Raw genomic sequence first — 18,434 nt, forward strand, 5'->3', positions numbered from 1 at the left:
CAACGAATGCTTCATTGTTCAACTGCATATCTGAGCATCTCATTGAAATGGACATCACTCAGGGCACAGTTAGTTTTATGAAAAAAATTGAAGACCACTAAAAAGACCGCAAAAGAGTGAAGTCCAGTACATATAATGTGGTTTTCAAAAAAAAAAAAAAAAAAAAAACCCGAAAAGAAACAAAACATGTAGCTGCTGTGAATGTGTTGCACTATCAGCAGCACTAGTTCATTTTTACTGGTTTTGTTTTTGCAGCAGGTCTGGGCTCTAGCACTAATACAACCAGGATGGAATGACACAGTTTTTGAGTTTGGTTGCTGACAGAGTTTCTTTTCCATTTTAATTCAAAAATACAATGGGGGCTATTTGAACAGAAGGAACTATTCATGCAGTAAAACTAGCATCTTGCTCACCAGCTTTGCTTAACCTGGGACTTGTGCTGATTCACACGAAACTATCATTGAGGAAGAATACGGTAAAGTGTTGTAATTCTCATATGGTGAAACCAGTTAGTTCACCCTAAGGGTACTGAAATGTTTTCACAAACTGAGCTTGAGATTCACCCGATTGGTTCATCCTCATGCTTTCACATAGCTTGCTATATTTGCTGGCTCTTTTGGACCCTAACATAGACTATTTGAGTGAAACCTAGACATGCGGCAAATGGCGATGACCCCTCACCTCTCCTCTCAGGCATTGGCTTGATGTACGTGTGTGGACTGGGTCAGTACCCTTTGTTGACTACCTGTGACAGGGAAGGGAAGAGGTTCCTCAAGTGTCCCTACATAATGAAAGAAGATAGAGAGCACTGGGAAAGGGTTTTGTCCCTTGCTTCTCATATCTTTTGTCCAACGGTCCCAGTTGTGCATTTTACTTCCTCCTCACTCTTTAATGAGGGAACAAAATGAAAGTTTGGTCTTCCTACACAAGTTCTGTTTCTTTTATAGATGTTATATAAGGAAAAACATTTCCACACACCTTGCTGTTATGCACAGAGGAAAGCTTTTCTTGCAGTACCTGTAGTGGATAAACCACCCTGCTTTTTTCCCATGCTCTTTCACAAGCACTGCACCTCGGCTCAGCGGGGATCCTCAATTCTGTTCACACTTGTAGCTGTGGTATTGTGTTCTACCTTACCTCTACCAGGTCTACTGGCGCAGCAGCGTGGGAGAGTGCTGAATGTAGAACACACTCAGCAGACTTTTGGTCATCTAAGTTATACTTCAATCTGGACATCTGACGATGATCAAATCTAAGCTATTTGGGTCAAACCCAAACATCAGGCTAATCTGTACCTAGAGTTATATTTCCTGCTTCGGCCCATGCAGCTTTTCAGAAAAGACACAGCTATATCAACCTGATCTGTCATTAACCAGATGTGTCCAGTCTAATATTATGAGAGAGAAAAACTTGATGTTGCACCTCAGATAGAGAGAAGGGTGCCTGTAAACAAGGCGTGAGCTTAAGGAAGTCCTATTACATGGTGTGCTGCCTGGTTACAGCCTGGTACTGCAGCTCCACCTCCATCATGTGATCCAGCGTGTCAGACTGGCATCTGTCACATAACCAGATCCACAGGATCTCTTGTTGAACCTTGAGAAGTCTTGGAAAAACAAACTGTTCATCTCCTTAAGCCATTAGGGAGTCAACTGCCTATTTACCACCCTAGTGGTGAAATAAGTGCTTGGGAGGTGAAAGAGACCATGGCAGCACAGCATGTCTTCACATGCCCAAAGTGCAAATTACACCCATAAAAGCTGCCACTGCAATTCTGAGCTTGGAGCGTTCTCCAGATCTCTCATGGTTAATACTGTGGAATGTTCCAGCTGTGTTTGTAGTCACGAATGTAGGATGGAAAGCCAGTCCATAATTTTCTACCCACTGTTTATAAATCTGTATGTTCATAATGTGGGTTTTAATTTTTCCTTCCCGTTGTCTTGATATAGTCTGACTCAGATTGAGGGGGGGGATATTTTTAATGTTTTATTTATTTGGGTTTTGGCTTATTTTCCAGAGTTACTTTTACAACGATGACACTTTTAACTTCAACTACGCCCAAGCCAAAGCTGCCATGGGCAATTTTAGTGAGGCTGAAAAGGTATGTATTTACTTTCTTTAAAAAACAACAATGGAAACATTTCCCACATACTCCCCTCTTCCCTTCCTTTTCTCCCTCCAGATCTTCATGTTGGTTGAAAATAAGCAGGTTGTGGAACATCATCTTCACCTTCTTAGAGGAACTGAAACTCTCAGTGAACACTATTCAGAAAACATTATCTTGCTAATCTTGTAATGTGAGGTATATGGGGAGTCATGCTGCTTGTGGTGCATCAGGAGTGCTTGCAGCTATCTCTAATTGATCAAAGAATGCCCTCTTAATCAGATTTCTTAGGCTTTGTCTGGGATCCCAGGCAGTCTTATTGTTCAGACTGACTAGGACATGCTGAGTAAAAGACACACTGAATAGTTAAGAGCTTCTAAGTGTCCCTAGAAATTTGTGTTTAAAAAAAAAATTGAAAAAAATTTCTTCCTCTGGGAGATGTGGGAGGAAAAGAGGAAGTGCTCACTATCTTATTCAGCAGCATCCAGATGCAGCTGGAAGAGATTAACTTCTACACACAGCATTTTTTGTGTCTATGTGCAGTAGAAACTTAATTACAACTAAAATATGCAAAAGCAAATAGCTATTATGAAGATGGAAGCAACATTTTCCACAAGACCAGAAAGAAGACAAGCCAGGAAAAAAAAAAAAACAACCATGTAGTCTAAAGTGAATCATATAGGTTTGGTTGGTTTGGGGTTTTCTTTGTTTTTCCTGTCTTTCTAACTTTTTAACTCTTCAGGTTTCTTGACGACAGAGCCCCTCTGTTCTTTTTTCTTTTTTCTTTTTTCTTTTTTCTTTTTTCTTTTTTCTTTTTTCTTTTTTCTTTTTTCTTTTTTCTTTTTTCTTTTTTCTTTTTTCTTTTTTCTTTTTTCTTTTTTCTTTTTTCTTTTTTCTTTTTTCTTTTTTCTTTTTTCTTTTTTCTTTTTTCTTTTTTCTTTTTTCTTTTTTCTTTTTTCTGTTTTCTGTTTTCTGTTTTCTTTTTTCTTTTTTTTCTGTTTTCTGTTTTCTGTTTTCTGTTTTCTCTTTTCTGTTTTCTCTTTTTTCTTTTTTCTTTTTTCTTTTTTCTTTTTTCTTTTTTCTTTTTTCTTTTTTCTTTTTTCTTTTTTCTTTTTTCTTTTTTCTTTTTTCTTTTTTCTTTTTTCTTTTTTCTTTTTTCTTTTTTCTTTTTTCTTTTTTCTTTTTTCTTTTTTCTTTTTTCTTTTTTCTTTTTTCTTTTTTTCTTTTTTTCTTTTTTTCTTTTTTCGTTCTTTTTTCTTTTTTCTTTTTTTGTTCTTTTTTCTTTTTTCGTCTTTTTCCCCAGCACCCATCCCCTTAATTGCTGTGACCTGAATTTGCATCTCTCTTTAAGAAAAATATCCAAGACTGTCAGGCAAAATGGATATATATTTCAATTCACCTACCTTAATTTGGTTAGCTTAATGAAAATGCAGGTATCGTAAAACTATGCTAGCAGGCTATGCTGATAAAAATGATAATGCAATAAGTAAGCTTTAGCTGCCAAGCCAGGCAACAAAGAAACACAAAGGTATAAACTGATGTTAATCCACATTTTTCTTCTTATGTCCTTACAAATGATTCTATATAAACTTGTAGCTGATAGGTTTAAATAAGAGGATTATGTAATTAAATTGATTAGTCTGTACTAATGTCTGATCTTTGCCTGTGATGACACTTTCATATAAAGATCACCCTTCTCCAGTGTCTCATTAACTTGTAAAATATCTCCACATATAGCACTTATTAACTTATTAAAAAGCTTACCTCCCTGGCCATAATGAAATAAAACCTTTGATAAAGTGCTACTTAAACTGATAATGCAGCTTTTTTTTATTTATTTATTTCTTCCCCACCCCCAAAATTAGGGGGTCAGTAATGCTTAACCAATAAAAATGTCAGTAATCCTTAACCAATAAAAATGTCAGTAATTTGTGGAACTCACTGTTCCAGTACGTACATCTGCTCCTATAAAGGTGTTTTGAGTTTTGCCAGTAGCATCCTAGTGTAGTTACAAATATACCTGCAGAGAGGCACAAATAGCTTTTTTTTTTTTCCTGAGAGTAAAGCCAGAGTACATTTTAAAATTTATAACTTCCCCCCACGCATCCCTTTAGATGTAGAATGTAATAAACCTGTATTTGTAGAGTAAGTTACAAAAGGCGAATGTTTTGCCTTGGAACCTTACTGAAACCAAAATGGTTAGAAATGGCTTATTGCTGACCTGGAATGATCTCTGACATGTATGGGGAGGAAAGGTTCATATATATGTGAAACTTCTGGTATTTCAGGAAGATGCTAATGTAATTGCTTGCATTGCTTTCTAAACAGACACATTCCAAATAGCTTTTCCCACAGGCCCAGTGTTCCTTTGTGCTGTTTGTGTTGCATGGCCGCCCACTGGCACTTGTTCAGAGCAGGCTGCACCCTCCGCACAGCTTGGTGTTTTGCAGCTGCAGAAGTCCCCTGATAAGCGTGGCACTGTTTGAATCCTCCACCCACCCGACACAGAGAGATGCCCCTGCATGGCACTTGCATACCCTAACTCTCCTCATGAAGCAATTGTTCGTATGGCTTAAGCCTTAGCTACATGTTGAAACGAGGCAGGTCTGCCTTCTGTTTGTTTAAAAGTACATGCATGTATAATATTTTATTTTCCTTCTTCCTGCAGGTGTTCCTTTTGATCCAGAGCGAGAAGATAAAGACTGATTTTGTTTACCTTAGCTGGCTAGCTCGCTGCTGTGAGTCACTTTACCCTCAATGTTGCAGAATACAGATCCTCCTCTATTGCATCAGTCTTGGCAATCCACTTTCTTAATTGAATTTAATGTTGTAGGTGGATTCAGGACTGTGAAAGTGAAAATCTGATTGCACTAGTTATAGCGTGGGTGGTTATTGCACCTTTCATATGTCTGGCTTTAGTAAGCAATTACTGCTTCAGTGCAGCGCTGTTATAGTTGTGTCAATGCAGCTTTGTCCTAACCAGTGAACCTTTTTCTTCTCAATTGTCTACTCAATTGCTCGAGTGAAGATTTTTTGTCTTAAAAGACTGAGTTACAACTCTAAAATGTTCAGAGTAAAACATAAAATAGAAGCATCCGTACTGGGTCAGGCCCAAGGGTCTGTCTGACTCCAAGAGTAGCCAATGTCAGATGTCTAGGGAAGAGAAGAATCAGGCAAGCATATGTGGTATTTTTCTTCCTACCACGTTACTCTTCGTGTTATCCAAATTCCTGTGCCTGAAGGATGTCCTTTATAATTTCCATCATGTTTTTTCTTTCCTAAACTTTTCCATTCTTCCCTTGAAATCAGAAAATTTGTGCTATGTTTAATATCCCATAGCAAATTTTATTTAGTATTTCCGAGTCAGGTTTTAAAACATTGTAGAGTACACCTCAGTACAGATACAGCTGCAGCGCCACATGCAAAATAATAGAGGTGGACTTTTCTGATAATCAAGTCTGAGACTCCCTAGGCTGATTTGTTTTCCTTACAGTGCCCCAATACAAAAATATTCTCTTATCATACAGTACTTGTACTTGGAATGTAAATGCATTTGTTTTGGAACGTTATGCTGTATCGCAGATGTGGTCAACGTCTCTAATGTGATCTTTCCAGACAGGCATATCACACCTATGGATGCCTATCTATGACTCTCTTTTAGGACATGCCAGTTTATTTCCTTTTTAATTAAGCTGCAGTACCTGATTGTGTTTGAGTGTTTTGTATGTGAATGTTTTGTGTGAATTTTTTTGATGAGAGAACTCCCATTGCAAAGGGAAATCATCGTTGTTCAGTAGACAGTGTTCATCCCTTTGATTCTGTGCTATAGTAGTCCTTTGACATACATCTGGGGATGCAGAACTCTTTGAAGGTGCTACTTATTATACAAGAAGTAGAATCAACACCATGTTATCAATTAAAAATTTTCTAGCTCTTTCATAAGAGTTGCTATTTTTTCTTGAGTGTGCCTTTGCCATTCTGAATTCCTGCTGAAGTTTCAGTAGAGCTGCTGTATTCTTCTGTCTCTGTCTTAAAATTTTGATTTTTCATTCCCAAACAGCTGCTAGAATTCTTTGCAGAAACAACTGTTCAGTGATGAGTATAGTTATCTTTTTGTGTCAAGTATGTAAATTACCATTAGATCCTTCTGGATAAAAGCTGCTGTAGAAATTACAAAGCATTATAATACATTCATGTCAGAGTATGATTAGATATTGAGTCATAAACAATTCAATGCTGAAATATTTCCAAAGGGCAAAAAGTACCAGAGATGCATCTTTTTGGATGCTAGACAGTATTTTTTTGTTTAATATTATTGTACTATTAATAGCAAATTCTTCTTGAAGAGAAAGTAAAAAAACATTGAATTATATTCAAGTACTCCGTTTCTCTAGGTAGCTGGGTTGGTATTTGGAAATTTAAGACCTGGCTGTTTGCCACCGTGTATGGTATCTGGAGCTGATAAAAGAAAAATCTAATTTGATGTCTTGCTGCCTCCTAAATGAGAAGTGTCTATAAATTCTGTGATTTGATGTTACATGTTTATTGTTGATATTGCCACCCATTCTACCTGCAACATATATATTGGCACAGTGGGCACAGATATAATAAGCTAAACAGTCCTTCTTTTGAAAGAGCATGAGAGTGGTCCATGTGTAAACTTGAGAAGACTTTAAAAAGAAGGGAATACTTAATTTCATTTTCTTTTCTCCCAGTCCTTGAATGAGTCTGAAATTACCAATATCAACCTCAGATTCAGCAGAATGGGTTCTTATCTCCAGAAAATCAAATTTTATAATTTTTGAGTTCAGACACCCTTGTAGAATTTCCACTAGGTGAGATGGAAGATTCAAATTCTTTTATTTCTAATTGTGTATAGCAGTGATGTTTAAAGTTAAAGGCCAATGAAAAATTCTAGTCACATAGGCAAATTTAAAACCAGGACCAAATCTCAATAATTTAGAAATATTTTTTCTAGTAGATGCATAATGACAAGTTTTGTTATGCTTGTAGGGGCTTCGCCCCCTGCCTTTGGTTTGCTATGATTTATGGGGATTGAATGTTTAGATTGAGGTGGGCACCAATATTAAAGACCTCAGTTCAGTGCCAGTTAAATTTTTTCTGTGTGTAAGAACACACAATCCTAAATCTCACCATCTAAATGGATTGCCACAGTTCATTGTAATAAAATAACTTCTCTAATGCTTTCCACTCTATTTCTTAATCACATCTGAAATCATGAGAGTTGTGCTTATTGCTGTATCTGTGAAATATAAATGGAGATGTAAACACCATAATTATTCCTCTTGATGTTGGTATTCTCTCATGAATTGCTGTTATCGCTAGTAAGGCAGAAGATAAGGACAAGTTTCCCTTCCCAACCTCATGCTCACAGGCTGAGGCATGCATTTACATTAAGCAAAGAAATTTAGGAACATTTATTTCACCTACCGTTGAGTATTGTGCGTGGCATATTTTTCACAATCCCAGCTTTTTGTTGTTATTGCAGACATTATGAATAAGAAACCACAGTTGGCCTGGAAGCTCTATCTGAAGATGGAGACCTCAGGGGAGTCCTTTAACCTTTTGCAGCTCATTGCAAATGATTGCTACAAAGTGAGTCTTCTCTTTAGAACTTGGTGTATGGCATGTTAATTCAGTGATTGTACCAACAGCCATTTTTTTGATACTTTCCATCATTGTCATCACTAGTGAAATTTCTTTTATAACAGTGGGATGTCTAATAATGTAGATGAGTTGGCAGGAATTGGTCAGTATTTTAACCTACAGGCCTTCTTGGTAGACAACCTGCTGATTAAAACGTTGGTAAATTATGGCATGCTTGAGCTATCAATAACGATAACAGTTTCTTCTCCTACTAGGGATTGATTGTTGGTAGAAATGACAAGGAATTTTTAAGAAAAAAAAAATCTAGCAGAGATTCAGCAAGGAGCCTCATGCTGCATTTTTTTTCTGGGACTTTTTTCTGGGACAGAAAAAAGCTTTCCTTAAAGCTTGTAATGGCAATGGGAGATACTCCTTTTTTAATCATAAGGAAATGGAAAGAGAATTTCCACAACTACTATTCTATCTGCCCAAGTGGGGCAAAGAGACACGGTGTGTGTGTAGTCATTAGAAATAAAATTACTCAGAAAAAATGGTGAGCTTAACTGCCTACAGCGGAATCCTTGCTAACACATAATAGTTCTTCTTTTGAACCTTTTCTAGAGGAGACTTTTAAAGAGATGAGGTTAGACTAAGCTGTCTAACATTTTAAAAAGTCAAGCTAGACAAGACAATGTCCACTTTAGTAGGGATGCTCTGGGCATTTTAGAACAAGTTAAAATATATGCTACCTTACTTGACTAAGCTTCTAGATTGTGTTTACTAGTTTTGATGCTCCGTGCTAATACACTGCTGGCACACCTCCAAATTCTAATTTATACAAAGCTATGTTAATAGTGAAGAGATCTTGGGAAGCTGATTACAATTCTGCCTAAATTCCTAACATCTAATTCTTCAGATGGTGTCTATACACAGTCAGACTTAGCTCTGATTTAAGTTTTTTTGCTGTTCTGCAAAGCATGAAGAAAAAACATGAGAGCTCCATCCGCAGGGTGGATGTAGAGGCATATAAAGAAAACTTGTTTGAAAAGATTGTAAATGGCACTACAGGAGAAAGAAAAATTGGTTGTCCTATGCAGAGTACAGATTTCAGTAGACAATAATAGAATGCTGTATCCCCGCATCCTCTCTGCCATCTACAAGGATGGCTGCACTGTGTTGGACCCTAGAGGAGTGGCAGCTCAGCGATAGGAGAAAGGATGTTCTTTGGAAAAGTGTCATGGTGAGACACAGGCCATCCACTTTTCAGAATGTATTGGCCAGAGCCAGAAGATGGACTGAAGTTATTTGGGGAGCAACCGTTCTATATTTAATTTAAATTAAATATAGAATATAAAGACAGGTTGTAATTTTGTGATTGTGCAAATATAGTAGTTCACTGTTTTAAGAAGGCAGATGTGAGAAGAAGAGCCGAACACAGATAATAGGTGTAAAGCTCATAGAGCTGGTTCAGTGGAGGCTAATGCAAGTGAATACACAAGAGCTAGCAGCTATTAGCACAGGCTTATTAGAGATACAGGGACCAAACTTGCCATCATAGAGGAAAGATAGTAAACTGAGTCCTGTTGGAAAACCTCCCAATGATTCCCCGTTCAGCCAAGCTCTCCAAAGAGCAGCAGTATCTACATACTATCTGTAACATTATTTTTTGCTGTTTTCCTTCATCTGACAAAGTAACATGTTCTCAAAATTCTAACAAACGCATAACTGAAAGTCAGAAAATCTACCTTGTGATCTCAAAAGCATTCTTCTAAAACTAAGCAAATTATCTCTTGCATATCTTTCAGGTATTCAGTCCACCATCTTACCCTAAAAGTCTTGTTGCTCAAGCAAGTGGCTATGCCTCTGGTGTTTTCTGTAGCTGCAATTTGTGAAAGCAAGTTGACAATCAGACCTTATGTAAAATCTCCATCTAGACCATTTTAAGTCTCACTTAAATCAGTTGGTTACTTTGCCTAAATTCTTCTCAAAACCTTACTGTACTCGAGAGGAGAAGCAGCTCCACACTTTGGATTTATTTAGAGCTCTTAAAAACTGCACTTACAGGACTAAATCTTTCAGCCTAATTATGTGTCTACCTACGGTCATAAATGGCTGCTCCAAAGACCAAGGAATTTCATTTCAAAAATGATCACTATAGTGTTATAACTTGTTTTTCTACACTATCAGCTATTTCTACCTCTTCCACTAAATAGCAAGGCCTATGTTGTTTGAGTTTATGTAGCATTTTCCAGTTGTTTCTGAAATATTATATTATATTGTATTGTATTGTATTGTATTGTATTATATTATTATTATGGAGGTCCACAGACAGCACCATAGCTGTAACTTAAGAAGGCAGTCGCACTAGGCTTCACTCAACAGAATGCTGAATGAACATGGAGCAAGGTCAACAGTGTCCTGCGACTAGGTGTAGCACGATGCCCCATTGCTATGCTGATGGAAGTTGTCCAGTGAGGAAACTGGAATGCAGGACTTCTGGCTAATTTCTTGCTGCTTTTCATGCAATAGTCCATCTTATCCATATAGGGAACAGCACATTACTTGGGGTGAAGCATTTCCTGCTTTTATGTCGGATAGAAGGAGGACATTAAACCGATATCTGCTTAATGGAACTAGATCAGATGCCAGTTTGGAGACACGAGTATTCAAATTTTTCTTTTTAGCTGACACATCTGCTACTGTTTATACTCACTATCTTTATTTCCATACATTTAAATGCTTGCCAGTCACCTGTGGTTAAAATCACCATTTATGTGAAGGGAATTACTACTCATTCTGAAGAACCTGTGTTTCTCTGACTAAAGTTTTCAAACGTAACTCCACAGCCTGTCCTTTTTTCTCAGCAGATGCAGGCTTCCAGCCACCAAAGGATGGGAGGTTGTGTTCAGTCTACCTTCTGTGCTCCCTCATGGGAAGATGCTAGCCACAAACAACATTGCTATTCAGGCTTGCCCAAGTGAAGAACACACACAGTCATAGATAAGGTCCACATGAGTTATGCTGACGTCAAAAGCCACAGTTGCTGTGGTCACTCCTTTCACACCGACTGTTGCCAACCAACTTGCTTCTTATTCCCATTTACAAGTAGAGAACCTAAGGCAGAAAAGATATGGTACACAGTGGATTTTCCTATGCTTAGGAAAATTTTGGATTATAGAGTCACTGAATCTTATTTTGTACTGTACTGTAACAGTGAAGAAAAAAATTTAGCTCTAAGTTAAACCCAAAAGACACCCAAATATGTCTCTGTGACCATCTCTAGATGAGGAAAAGTGGTTCTGTTTTCAAATGTTTGGACTAGTTTGAAGTTGATACTCTATCAAGGATGTTGGTATAGTCGATACAACACTAGATAGGGCACCTCATAAAAAAGAAGTTCTGTAAGCTAGTGTTACCTGTGTATGATCAAAACAACAGTGCTGATCGTTGCCAACTAATGAAGTTCACAGTGTAGTTTGTCTATAATACGTTCAAAGATAAAGACCAGTAATGTTATAATACCACCTGTTTCCCGACATAGAACTGAAATGTGCCTGTTCTGTGTCACTTGCTGCCTGCAGAAAAACAGGAAAATGCACATGGCTTCTATGACTTACTGCTGATTTCAGAAAGAGCTCAAAATTTTTAATTCCCTTCTGAAAGATAGTCAAATAATCAGGAATAATGTTTCGCTTTCTGTGCAGATGCGTCAGTTTTACTATTCAGCCAAAGCATTTGATGTTCTGGAGAGACTGGACAGTAATCCTGAATACTGGGAAGGCAAGAGAGGTGCTTGTGTGGGTGTCTTCCAAATGATCTTAGCTGGCCGAGAAGCAAAGTGAGTATTCTGCGTTGTATCTGAATTTATTTTGTTCTTTTCCTATTTCCAGTTAGCTGTAAGCCAGAATCATAATCTTAGCTTTAGGACTACATATCCTCTTCCAATTTTTTATTGACCTTTCAGAGAATAGACACTCTGGCCAGTGGTTCCATATGCAGTGTTCAATTTGAAGTGCATCTTCCATACCAACAAGTTATAGAATATATGGTGGAGAATAACTTATCAGCAAAGGCTATGAACTGTAGGAAACCAAAATACATTAGTCATTATAGTGGGAAGAGCTAAGTTGATAAATGTAGTATGTTCATGAACTGAGGGAAAAGAACCTCATTTCATGTTGATGGCATAAGAATGGAAAACTGTTCCATGACATTTTAAGGTTCATAGAACAGAATTAAGGAAACATTTACTCAGTGCTACAGGAAGGACATGATTTCTCTAAATAGTGAGCAGATGAGACTGTGTTTTCCCTAAAATTTGCTTTCTGAAGACGCTGTCCATCTCAGACAAATATACTTACTTGATGAAAGCTTAAAGGAAATTATCTGTGTTACTGATAATTTTGCTTTTGGCCCATTTCACTGGATGGGAGAATGAGAGAGAGTAGTGAGGCTGTATTTAAGAACTGTTCCCTCGTGAATATTCTGCTGTGATGCCAGATGGCCGTTCTCCCCTGGCCAAAGTTGCTGTTTCGTACATGGCTGGTAGGTGTGTATCTTGGCTTCTACACCTTCCTTGTATTCCCTTCTCTGCTGGAATAATCTCATTAACTTCTGCACCCTTCAAGTGTCCTTTTAGCAATTACTGCAGTAGATGCAGTAAAATACACATAGCTTGCCTGTTTTTCAATATGCATACAAGTTCTTGCTGTAAAGTAGCTGGCAAACTGCAGCTTCATACTGGTTTATCCTATTGCTAATGTTCATTTCCGTGTTATTTGTATTCATGTGTAAGGTGCTTTGGCAGCATTAAGCTAGATGTTGCCATACTGAAGACTAGCAAGTAGCATTAAAGAAAAAAAAAGTTTGTTTTATTCTGGGGAACTATTTTGCAAGACTAAGGATTTATATATAAATACACACGCGCGCGCGCACTAAACTCCAAACTAATTACATTTTGCTGATTTTTTTTTTACTTTTAATCTCTCTCCTTGTTGCAATTGTATACAAGACTTTTTTTTTTTTGTCCCCTGGGATCTAATCTACTGTGCATTTTTACCTATTCCTGCGCTGCAGATGAATGGACCTCTCTGTCTAGGAACAATGTTTTGCAAAATAGTTTGGGTCTGGGTAGTTGTTTATTGTATCAGTTGGGTCTCACTCTCATTTAAATCTTTGCTTTTCACCTTTGTAGAGAGACTCTACGGGAAGTACTGCATCTTCTGAAGAGCACTGGTAATTCTCAAGTAGAATACATTGTCCGCATCATGAAAAAGTGGGCCAAGGAGAACAGAGTTCCTGTTTAAGTCAGTGCCACGAAATGAACCAGGTCAGTTACTATTGTGTGTGTGGCTCTAAGATGTGGGTCTTGGTTTCTCCTGTGCACTCTGGGTATCTCCTTCCTTGCAGGACTTTAGACTATCAAGCAGGTTGACCCAACTGAGCAACAGTGTAGTGCAGTGAGATTGCAAAACATTCAGCAAGTATTTTTTTTCATTAAAGCTTTATTGGTACGTTTTCTGTTGAACCACTCTCTATTCCTCAGTTCTCTATTCAAAGTTTCTCATTTTTTTAGTAGTAATTCCAACTGTCCGCAAGTCAAAGTGCTCCTGAGATGTTCCCCAGATTTCTCAAGACAAGTTATGGAGTGCTTTGTGGGGTTTTTTTCTCAGCCAGTTTTCTGGCCTCTGGAGAAGAATCATTTGATAAACGGCTGAGACAAATCTCCTTCAGCAAGAGGTGGAATGTGGCAAGTAGAGAGGATGACAGTGACAACCAAAAGCCAGTACAAGGGTATCAGATAATCCATAAAGACTTCTATATATTACCTGTCTCAGGTAAAATACAAACCGTATTCTGAGCACTGTCCTTTTCTGGATAAATCTCAATAACTTCATCTCTTATTTTTGTCTATAAGGATTGCTTTCTCTCTTACCACTAATTCTGAAGATGAGGGTTAATCAACCCAAACTGCCAAGCTCCAAAGTGGCTTATTTGCTTTCTAGGTTGTAGCAAAGCATGACAGTATCATCTTTTTCAAAGCATGGAGATTTGACCAACTGTGTTGTTCAATCTTGCTTTGAGATCTGACACTCAAAACATTTATTCGTGTTAATATAATTCATGTGAGTAATCCATTTAGTTTAGCAATCTGATGGATAAAAGAACTGGATGTTTTGAATAATTTTCTTCAGCATTTACAACCCTAGGTAGCAATGTATTTATTATACTTTTGGATTTATTGTAGTCTCCTGTTTTCTAAGGAGACGAGTTCAGGGAATACATAATTCTAAAAGAAGGCAACAGTTGTAACATAGAAATGTATTACATGTTTTTTGCTGCAAAACATTGTAAAAGGAAAATTTACTATTTGTAAAATACTTGCGAAGTATTTTTTTATCTTTTGGGGGGGAAACTCAGAATACTGTATTCTCTACTGTCTGTGCTTTGATTAAAGCTCTTAATTGAATCTACAGTTGCATGTCTTGTTGGTCTGTGTTGCTTCATACTGAAGAAGTTGAAATAGTATATTCATTTTGCTGTGGAAGAGGGCAGATTTGTGACTGGTCATTAAATGTATGTTCAATAATCAGTCAAAAGCAATGGCCTTGGTCCTAATTTTATGGTGGTTTGATGCTGAAAATAAGGAGGCTAGGTGTATACGGAATATATACACCTTTCTGCCATATAGCATGTCAGTATTTTTATTGCTTTAAGCAAAAACTGTGAGTATCATCATTCAGATATCTAGCAGTACATTGATAGTTGTGGCTACTTGCATTTACATGTATTTACATCTAGGAAACTGATCCATCATACTGGCAACAATAATAGAGCCTTTCAGCAGGGGCGATGTTTACTGATTCAAAAGAGGTGTGAAAGGAGCAGTATTTTCACTGAAAGCAGTTAGAAAACACCTTTCACTTGTAAAAGGCATTTTTGTTTTCCCTCCCACTTGAATTAACTTGGAAACAGATCGAGAATACAATTATGAGTCTTGGTACAAAGCTTCAAAAAAATCATGTTGGTGGCTTTGTAGCAGATGTTAAATGCATCTAATTACTCCCTTTATTGAAGCTTAACCTGCAGGAGAGCTGAAGAGCATCCAAATCCATTGCAGACCATTTTACTTGTTGGTTGAATCTTCCGAAATAAGTGTGATGGCATTGCAGCGTAAGGGCTTGGGGACTCATTTTAAATTCTCTGTCTGTGACCAGTGAAGAAGTTTTTGAAAACCTCACCTTTATTCATTATAGTCACAAAGTCATATTTGATATGCTAAATAATGTAGTTTTTAGCACAGTGCATTTTATTGACTGGTAATAAAGCCTTTGTCACTTAAGACATAAAGAACAGGGGACTGCAGCGCTTTGCCTTGAGCAGTGACGAAATAAAAGATATATTACATATTGTCCTAGCATTTAGGGTCTTGGTAATGGAACAGATATGTAGGTACTATTAAAATGCAGAACTGGAAAAGTGCTGAAATACTGGTGTTTATTTTACCTTAGAAATATGTTCTAAGAACATCTTCCGTTGTACAATCTGAGATCATATTCAAAGAACAGATGTGTGAATAGGAGTTGCCTTAGCTGATACAGAAAGGGAAGTTAATAAACCATTTCTAAAGCTGTTTCTCAGGTAGAGTTAACAAAATTTTATCCCTGCCCATTTCCATATTTCCCTGAACTGTGGAAATTTAAGGAGTCAAGGTACTCCAGATAGGACAGGTAGGAGTGAAGGTAGATGTGGAGAAAAACAACAATAAAAGTGACCTATACAGAACAAGCAGGCTGTGAAGAATGCATGTGCAGAGTCAAGGAAACAGGTAAGTTTATTGGGTCGGGAGTAAGTGAATATAAAATTGAAACAGTGGCATTTCAGATAATGCAGTGGAAGACAGACTAAGGCAGAAATTGCTGCATCGTTAGAATTTCAAGGAAGAGTATGGAAAATACAGTTATTTCTTCTACTCTGGATAAGCGTCTGATTCTGGAAAAAAAGCTATAGAGAATGCACAGAAGGTACTGTGCTAGCAATCATATCATTAATAGTGACCGGTAGAGAAAGCCAAACCCGAAACAGCGTGTAACGGCTTTTAGTTGGGCACTGACTTATTCCTGATAGATAAGGAAGATGACCTTTAATTAAACTTGGTAATACCTGAACAACATTCATGCCAATAACATCTAAGTGAATTGCACTGCAGGGGAGGACGTTTTTCCTCTCTGTTGCTGCAAGTGAGTTTCAGGATAACATCTGCTTTGGCCAGCATCTGAACTGATCCAATACAGCAGCAACCCTCTTGGATTAATTCTGGAATCCAGCATATAACTTGTAAGCGTCGTAACAGCTGGAGCCAAGTAATGTACTAAACTGGAAGTGGCAAGTTCGTTGTGAAGGAAAAGTCACGTCATGTTCCAGCTCTGTAGACTGTAGCAGGCATTTAGGTGTATGTGGTTCCCTCAGCTCGTTGATCTTCATAAGAAAGTTGTCTAAGGTTGAATAAGGAACTTGGCCGTTAGCTAGTAAGACGCAAAATAAACGATTACATATATAGCTGTTGCTACATGTAGCTTCACTCTATGGGAGCTGTACATACATTGAGGAACACATCTGGGTTTTGCCCATTGGTTTACTCTTTAACCAAACTTTCCCTGTATTATCTCTAGGAGTAATTTCCAGTCGCTCTTTTTTGAGTTTCATTTCCAGACTTCCCTCTCCCCATTTCATCTATTCATATGATCACTGATTAAGTAGAAAATTGCATGAAAGTGTCACCAGTAACCATTAAAATTAATTCATTAATCAACTACTCGATAATCTGGCCTGACCCTACATAATGCAAGATGGTAGATTTCATTGGCTAATTTTTGTGTTGAATCCAATAACTAACTTGGCTTTCCATAAAAATATTTGCCAGAAAAACTTAAGAGTCTTAATTTGAAGATGGATAATGAAAAATCCATAGTTTTACTTTGCGATTTTTTCAAACGGTTAAATCGCCTTTGCTCTTTTAGAAATTGTACCTTAATTCCAAATTCAGCTTGTTTGGCCTTTTTTTTAATATTTGATTTTTCCAATGTTCATCTTTGCTGTTAGTCGTTAAAGCCTAGCATTCTTTGTTTTGGTTTGGTTTTTTGGTGGGGTGCTTTTTTTTCATCTTCAGGTATGCATAAACTCCAAGCAAATCACCTCTCTCTCTATTAAAGACAGCATCCCTTGCAAGGATATTTTCCAGTCTGGAAAACTGGCAATCAGTTTGTCAACAGATTTTTTTTTTAAAACCTGGGCATGGAGCACTGGGCGTAGTTTATTACTGTATGTGACATTGGAATATGCTCCTCCATACTGCTGCTGTATTCTCCTACATGTGTACTGAAAGACTGCATTCACCCTTTTTGCCATATTATCACAGGGGGAGCGTGCATTAAATTGCTTCTTGACTGTGACATGACATCTAGGGTTTTTCCAGAACCGGTATTTTCCAGGATACAGCCTACCCTTTGGAAGAGACAGCCTACCTTTAGCTCTATAAAAAATACATTTTGTTCGAATGGGCTCAGTTTTCCAGCTTATGCAGATCACGCTGTGTGACTATCTTATCCTCACTAATTACTAGTCTATTTCTCTGCAGCTTTTTATTAGTGCTGTTTTACACCGATATCTGGATCATCAAGGGATATGTTGGATCCTCCATCCTCCCAGGACCCCACTAAAGTAAACCCCCAAAACATTCTATTAATGATGACCAATGGCTACTTTTTATCATTTGTCATTCTCAACTTATTTAACATGTATCTTATGGATACTGTATTACGCTATTCTTTTAAATCGGGTATATGACATTAGAAATGTATGTATTGCGTTTGTATAACTGCAATATTGTTGTATTCAGCTAAACTTGTAAAAGATCCATGTCATGGGAGCTAATACTTCCCATTCGTTCTTTATTAGATGAACCTTACAGCACCCCAGAAAGATTGATGGAGTCCGGTTGTTCAAGGCTGCTTGCAGAATTTGAAACAACTTTTTTTTGCCCTGCAATCACATTTAGAAGCTACACACCAAAAGCTTACTTTTGAGTTTGTAGAGTTTAAACTTTCATTTGGAACAAATAAAGGAGGCATTTCACATCTCTGGGCAACGGACAGTTTCTAAATTCCTTATAGGTCTTGCTTAATTGATGAATTACATTAGCATCTATTTATAGATTTAAAAATAAAAATCTGTATTTAGTAAGAGCTGTGACTTTTGAGAAGACAGTGTATTCTTCAAACAAAAAGAGAACTTCTGTTTCAATTCATACTTACACATTGTGTTGTGCTTAATTGCTCCACATTATATTATTCTTAGTAATTCTTTAAGAAAATTTAAAATAATGAATGCAGTAAAATAAGTAATGGTCTTTAAAATGTTTTTACAAGTAGATCTTCAAGAACCTGCGACTTAAGTTATTTTGACAGGAAATATGCTCTGGGATAGTTTGTAGCAGTTCTCAGATATAGCTAAATCTAACTGAAAAGTGCTCTTGTCTCTGCGTTGCACTTTCATGGACCTAGGAATTGCACTGCTTTTTTGGAGTCCTCAAACCACACTTTAAGCTGGCCCTTAACTAGGGAAGAGTGATGAGCCTCAGACTCCACCATCTGTTCCTCGATCACTGTAAGCAACTTCCATGCGACCAGTTGTGAAAAACCACATACAACAATGCAGAACTATATAA

At 37.4% G+C, this 18,434-nt stretch overlaps 1 protein-coding gene across 5 annotated transcripts in view; it reads left to right on the forward strand.

The window, feature by feature from the left end:
* IFT56 (intraflagellar transport 56) overlaps nucleotides 1-17,846 on the forward strand; it is a 56,150-nt gene extending 38,304 nt beyond the window's left edge. For 4 of the 5 annotated variants that reach the window (XM_075153270.1, XM_075153290.1, XM_075153300.1 and 1 more), the window contains 5 exons: nucleotides 2,015-2,098; nucleotides 4,770-4,839; nucleotides 7,611-7,717; nucleotides 11,413-11,546; nucleotides 12,903-14,181. In XM_075153270.1, the coding sequence (XP_075009371.1) occupies nucleotides 2,015-2,098; nucleotides 4,770-4,839; nucleotides 7,611-7,717; nucleotides 11,413-11,546; nucleotides 12,903-13,014 (507 nt within the window). In that variant the 3' untranslated portion in view covers nucleotides 13,015-14,181. Of the gene's footprint in view, nucleotides 1-2,014; nucleotides 2,099-4,769; nucleotides 4,840-7,610; nucleotides 7,718-11,412; nucleotides 11,547-12,902; nucleotides 14,182-17,665 lie in introns of those variants that run through there. The other variant, XM_075153281.1, reaches the window with a different exon arrangement.
* The last annotated feature ends 588 nt before the right edge of the window (nucleotides 17,847-18,434 follow it).

Source organism: Calonectris borealis, chromosome 1 (genome assembly GCF_964195595.1).
Source record: "Calonectris borealis chromosome 1, bCalBor7.hap1.2, whole genome shotgun sequence".
Taxonomy (NCBI): Eukaryota; Metazoa; Chordata; class Aves; order Procellariiformes; family Procellariidae; genus Calonectris; species Calonectris borealis.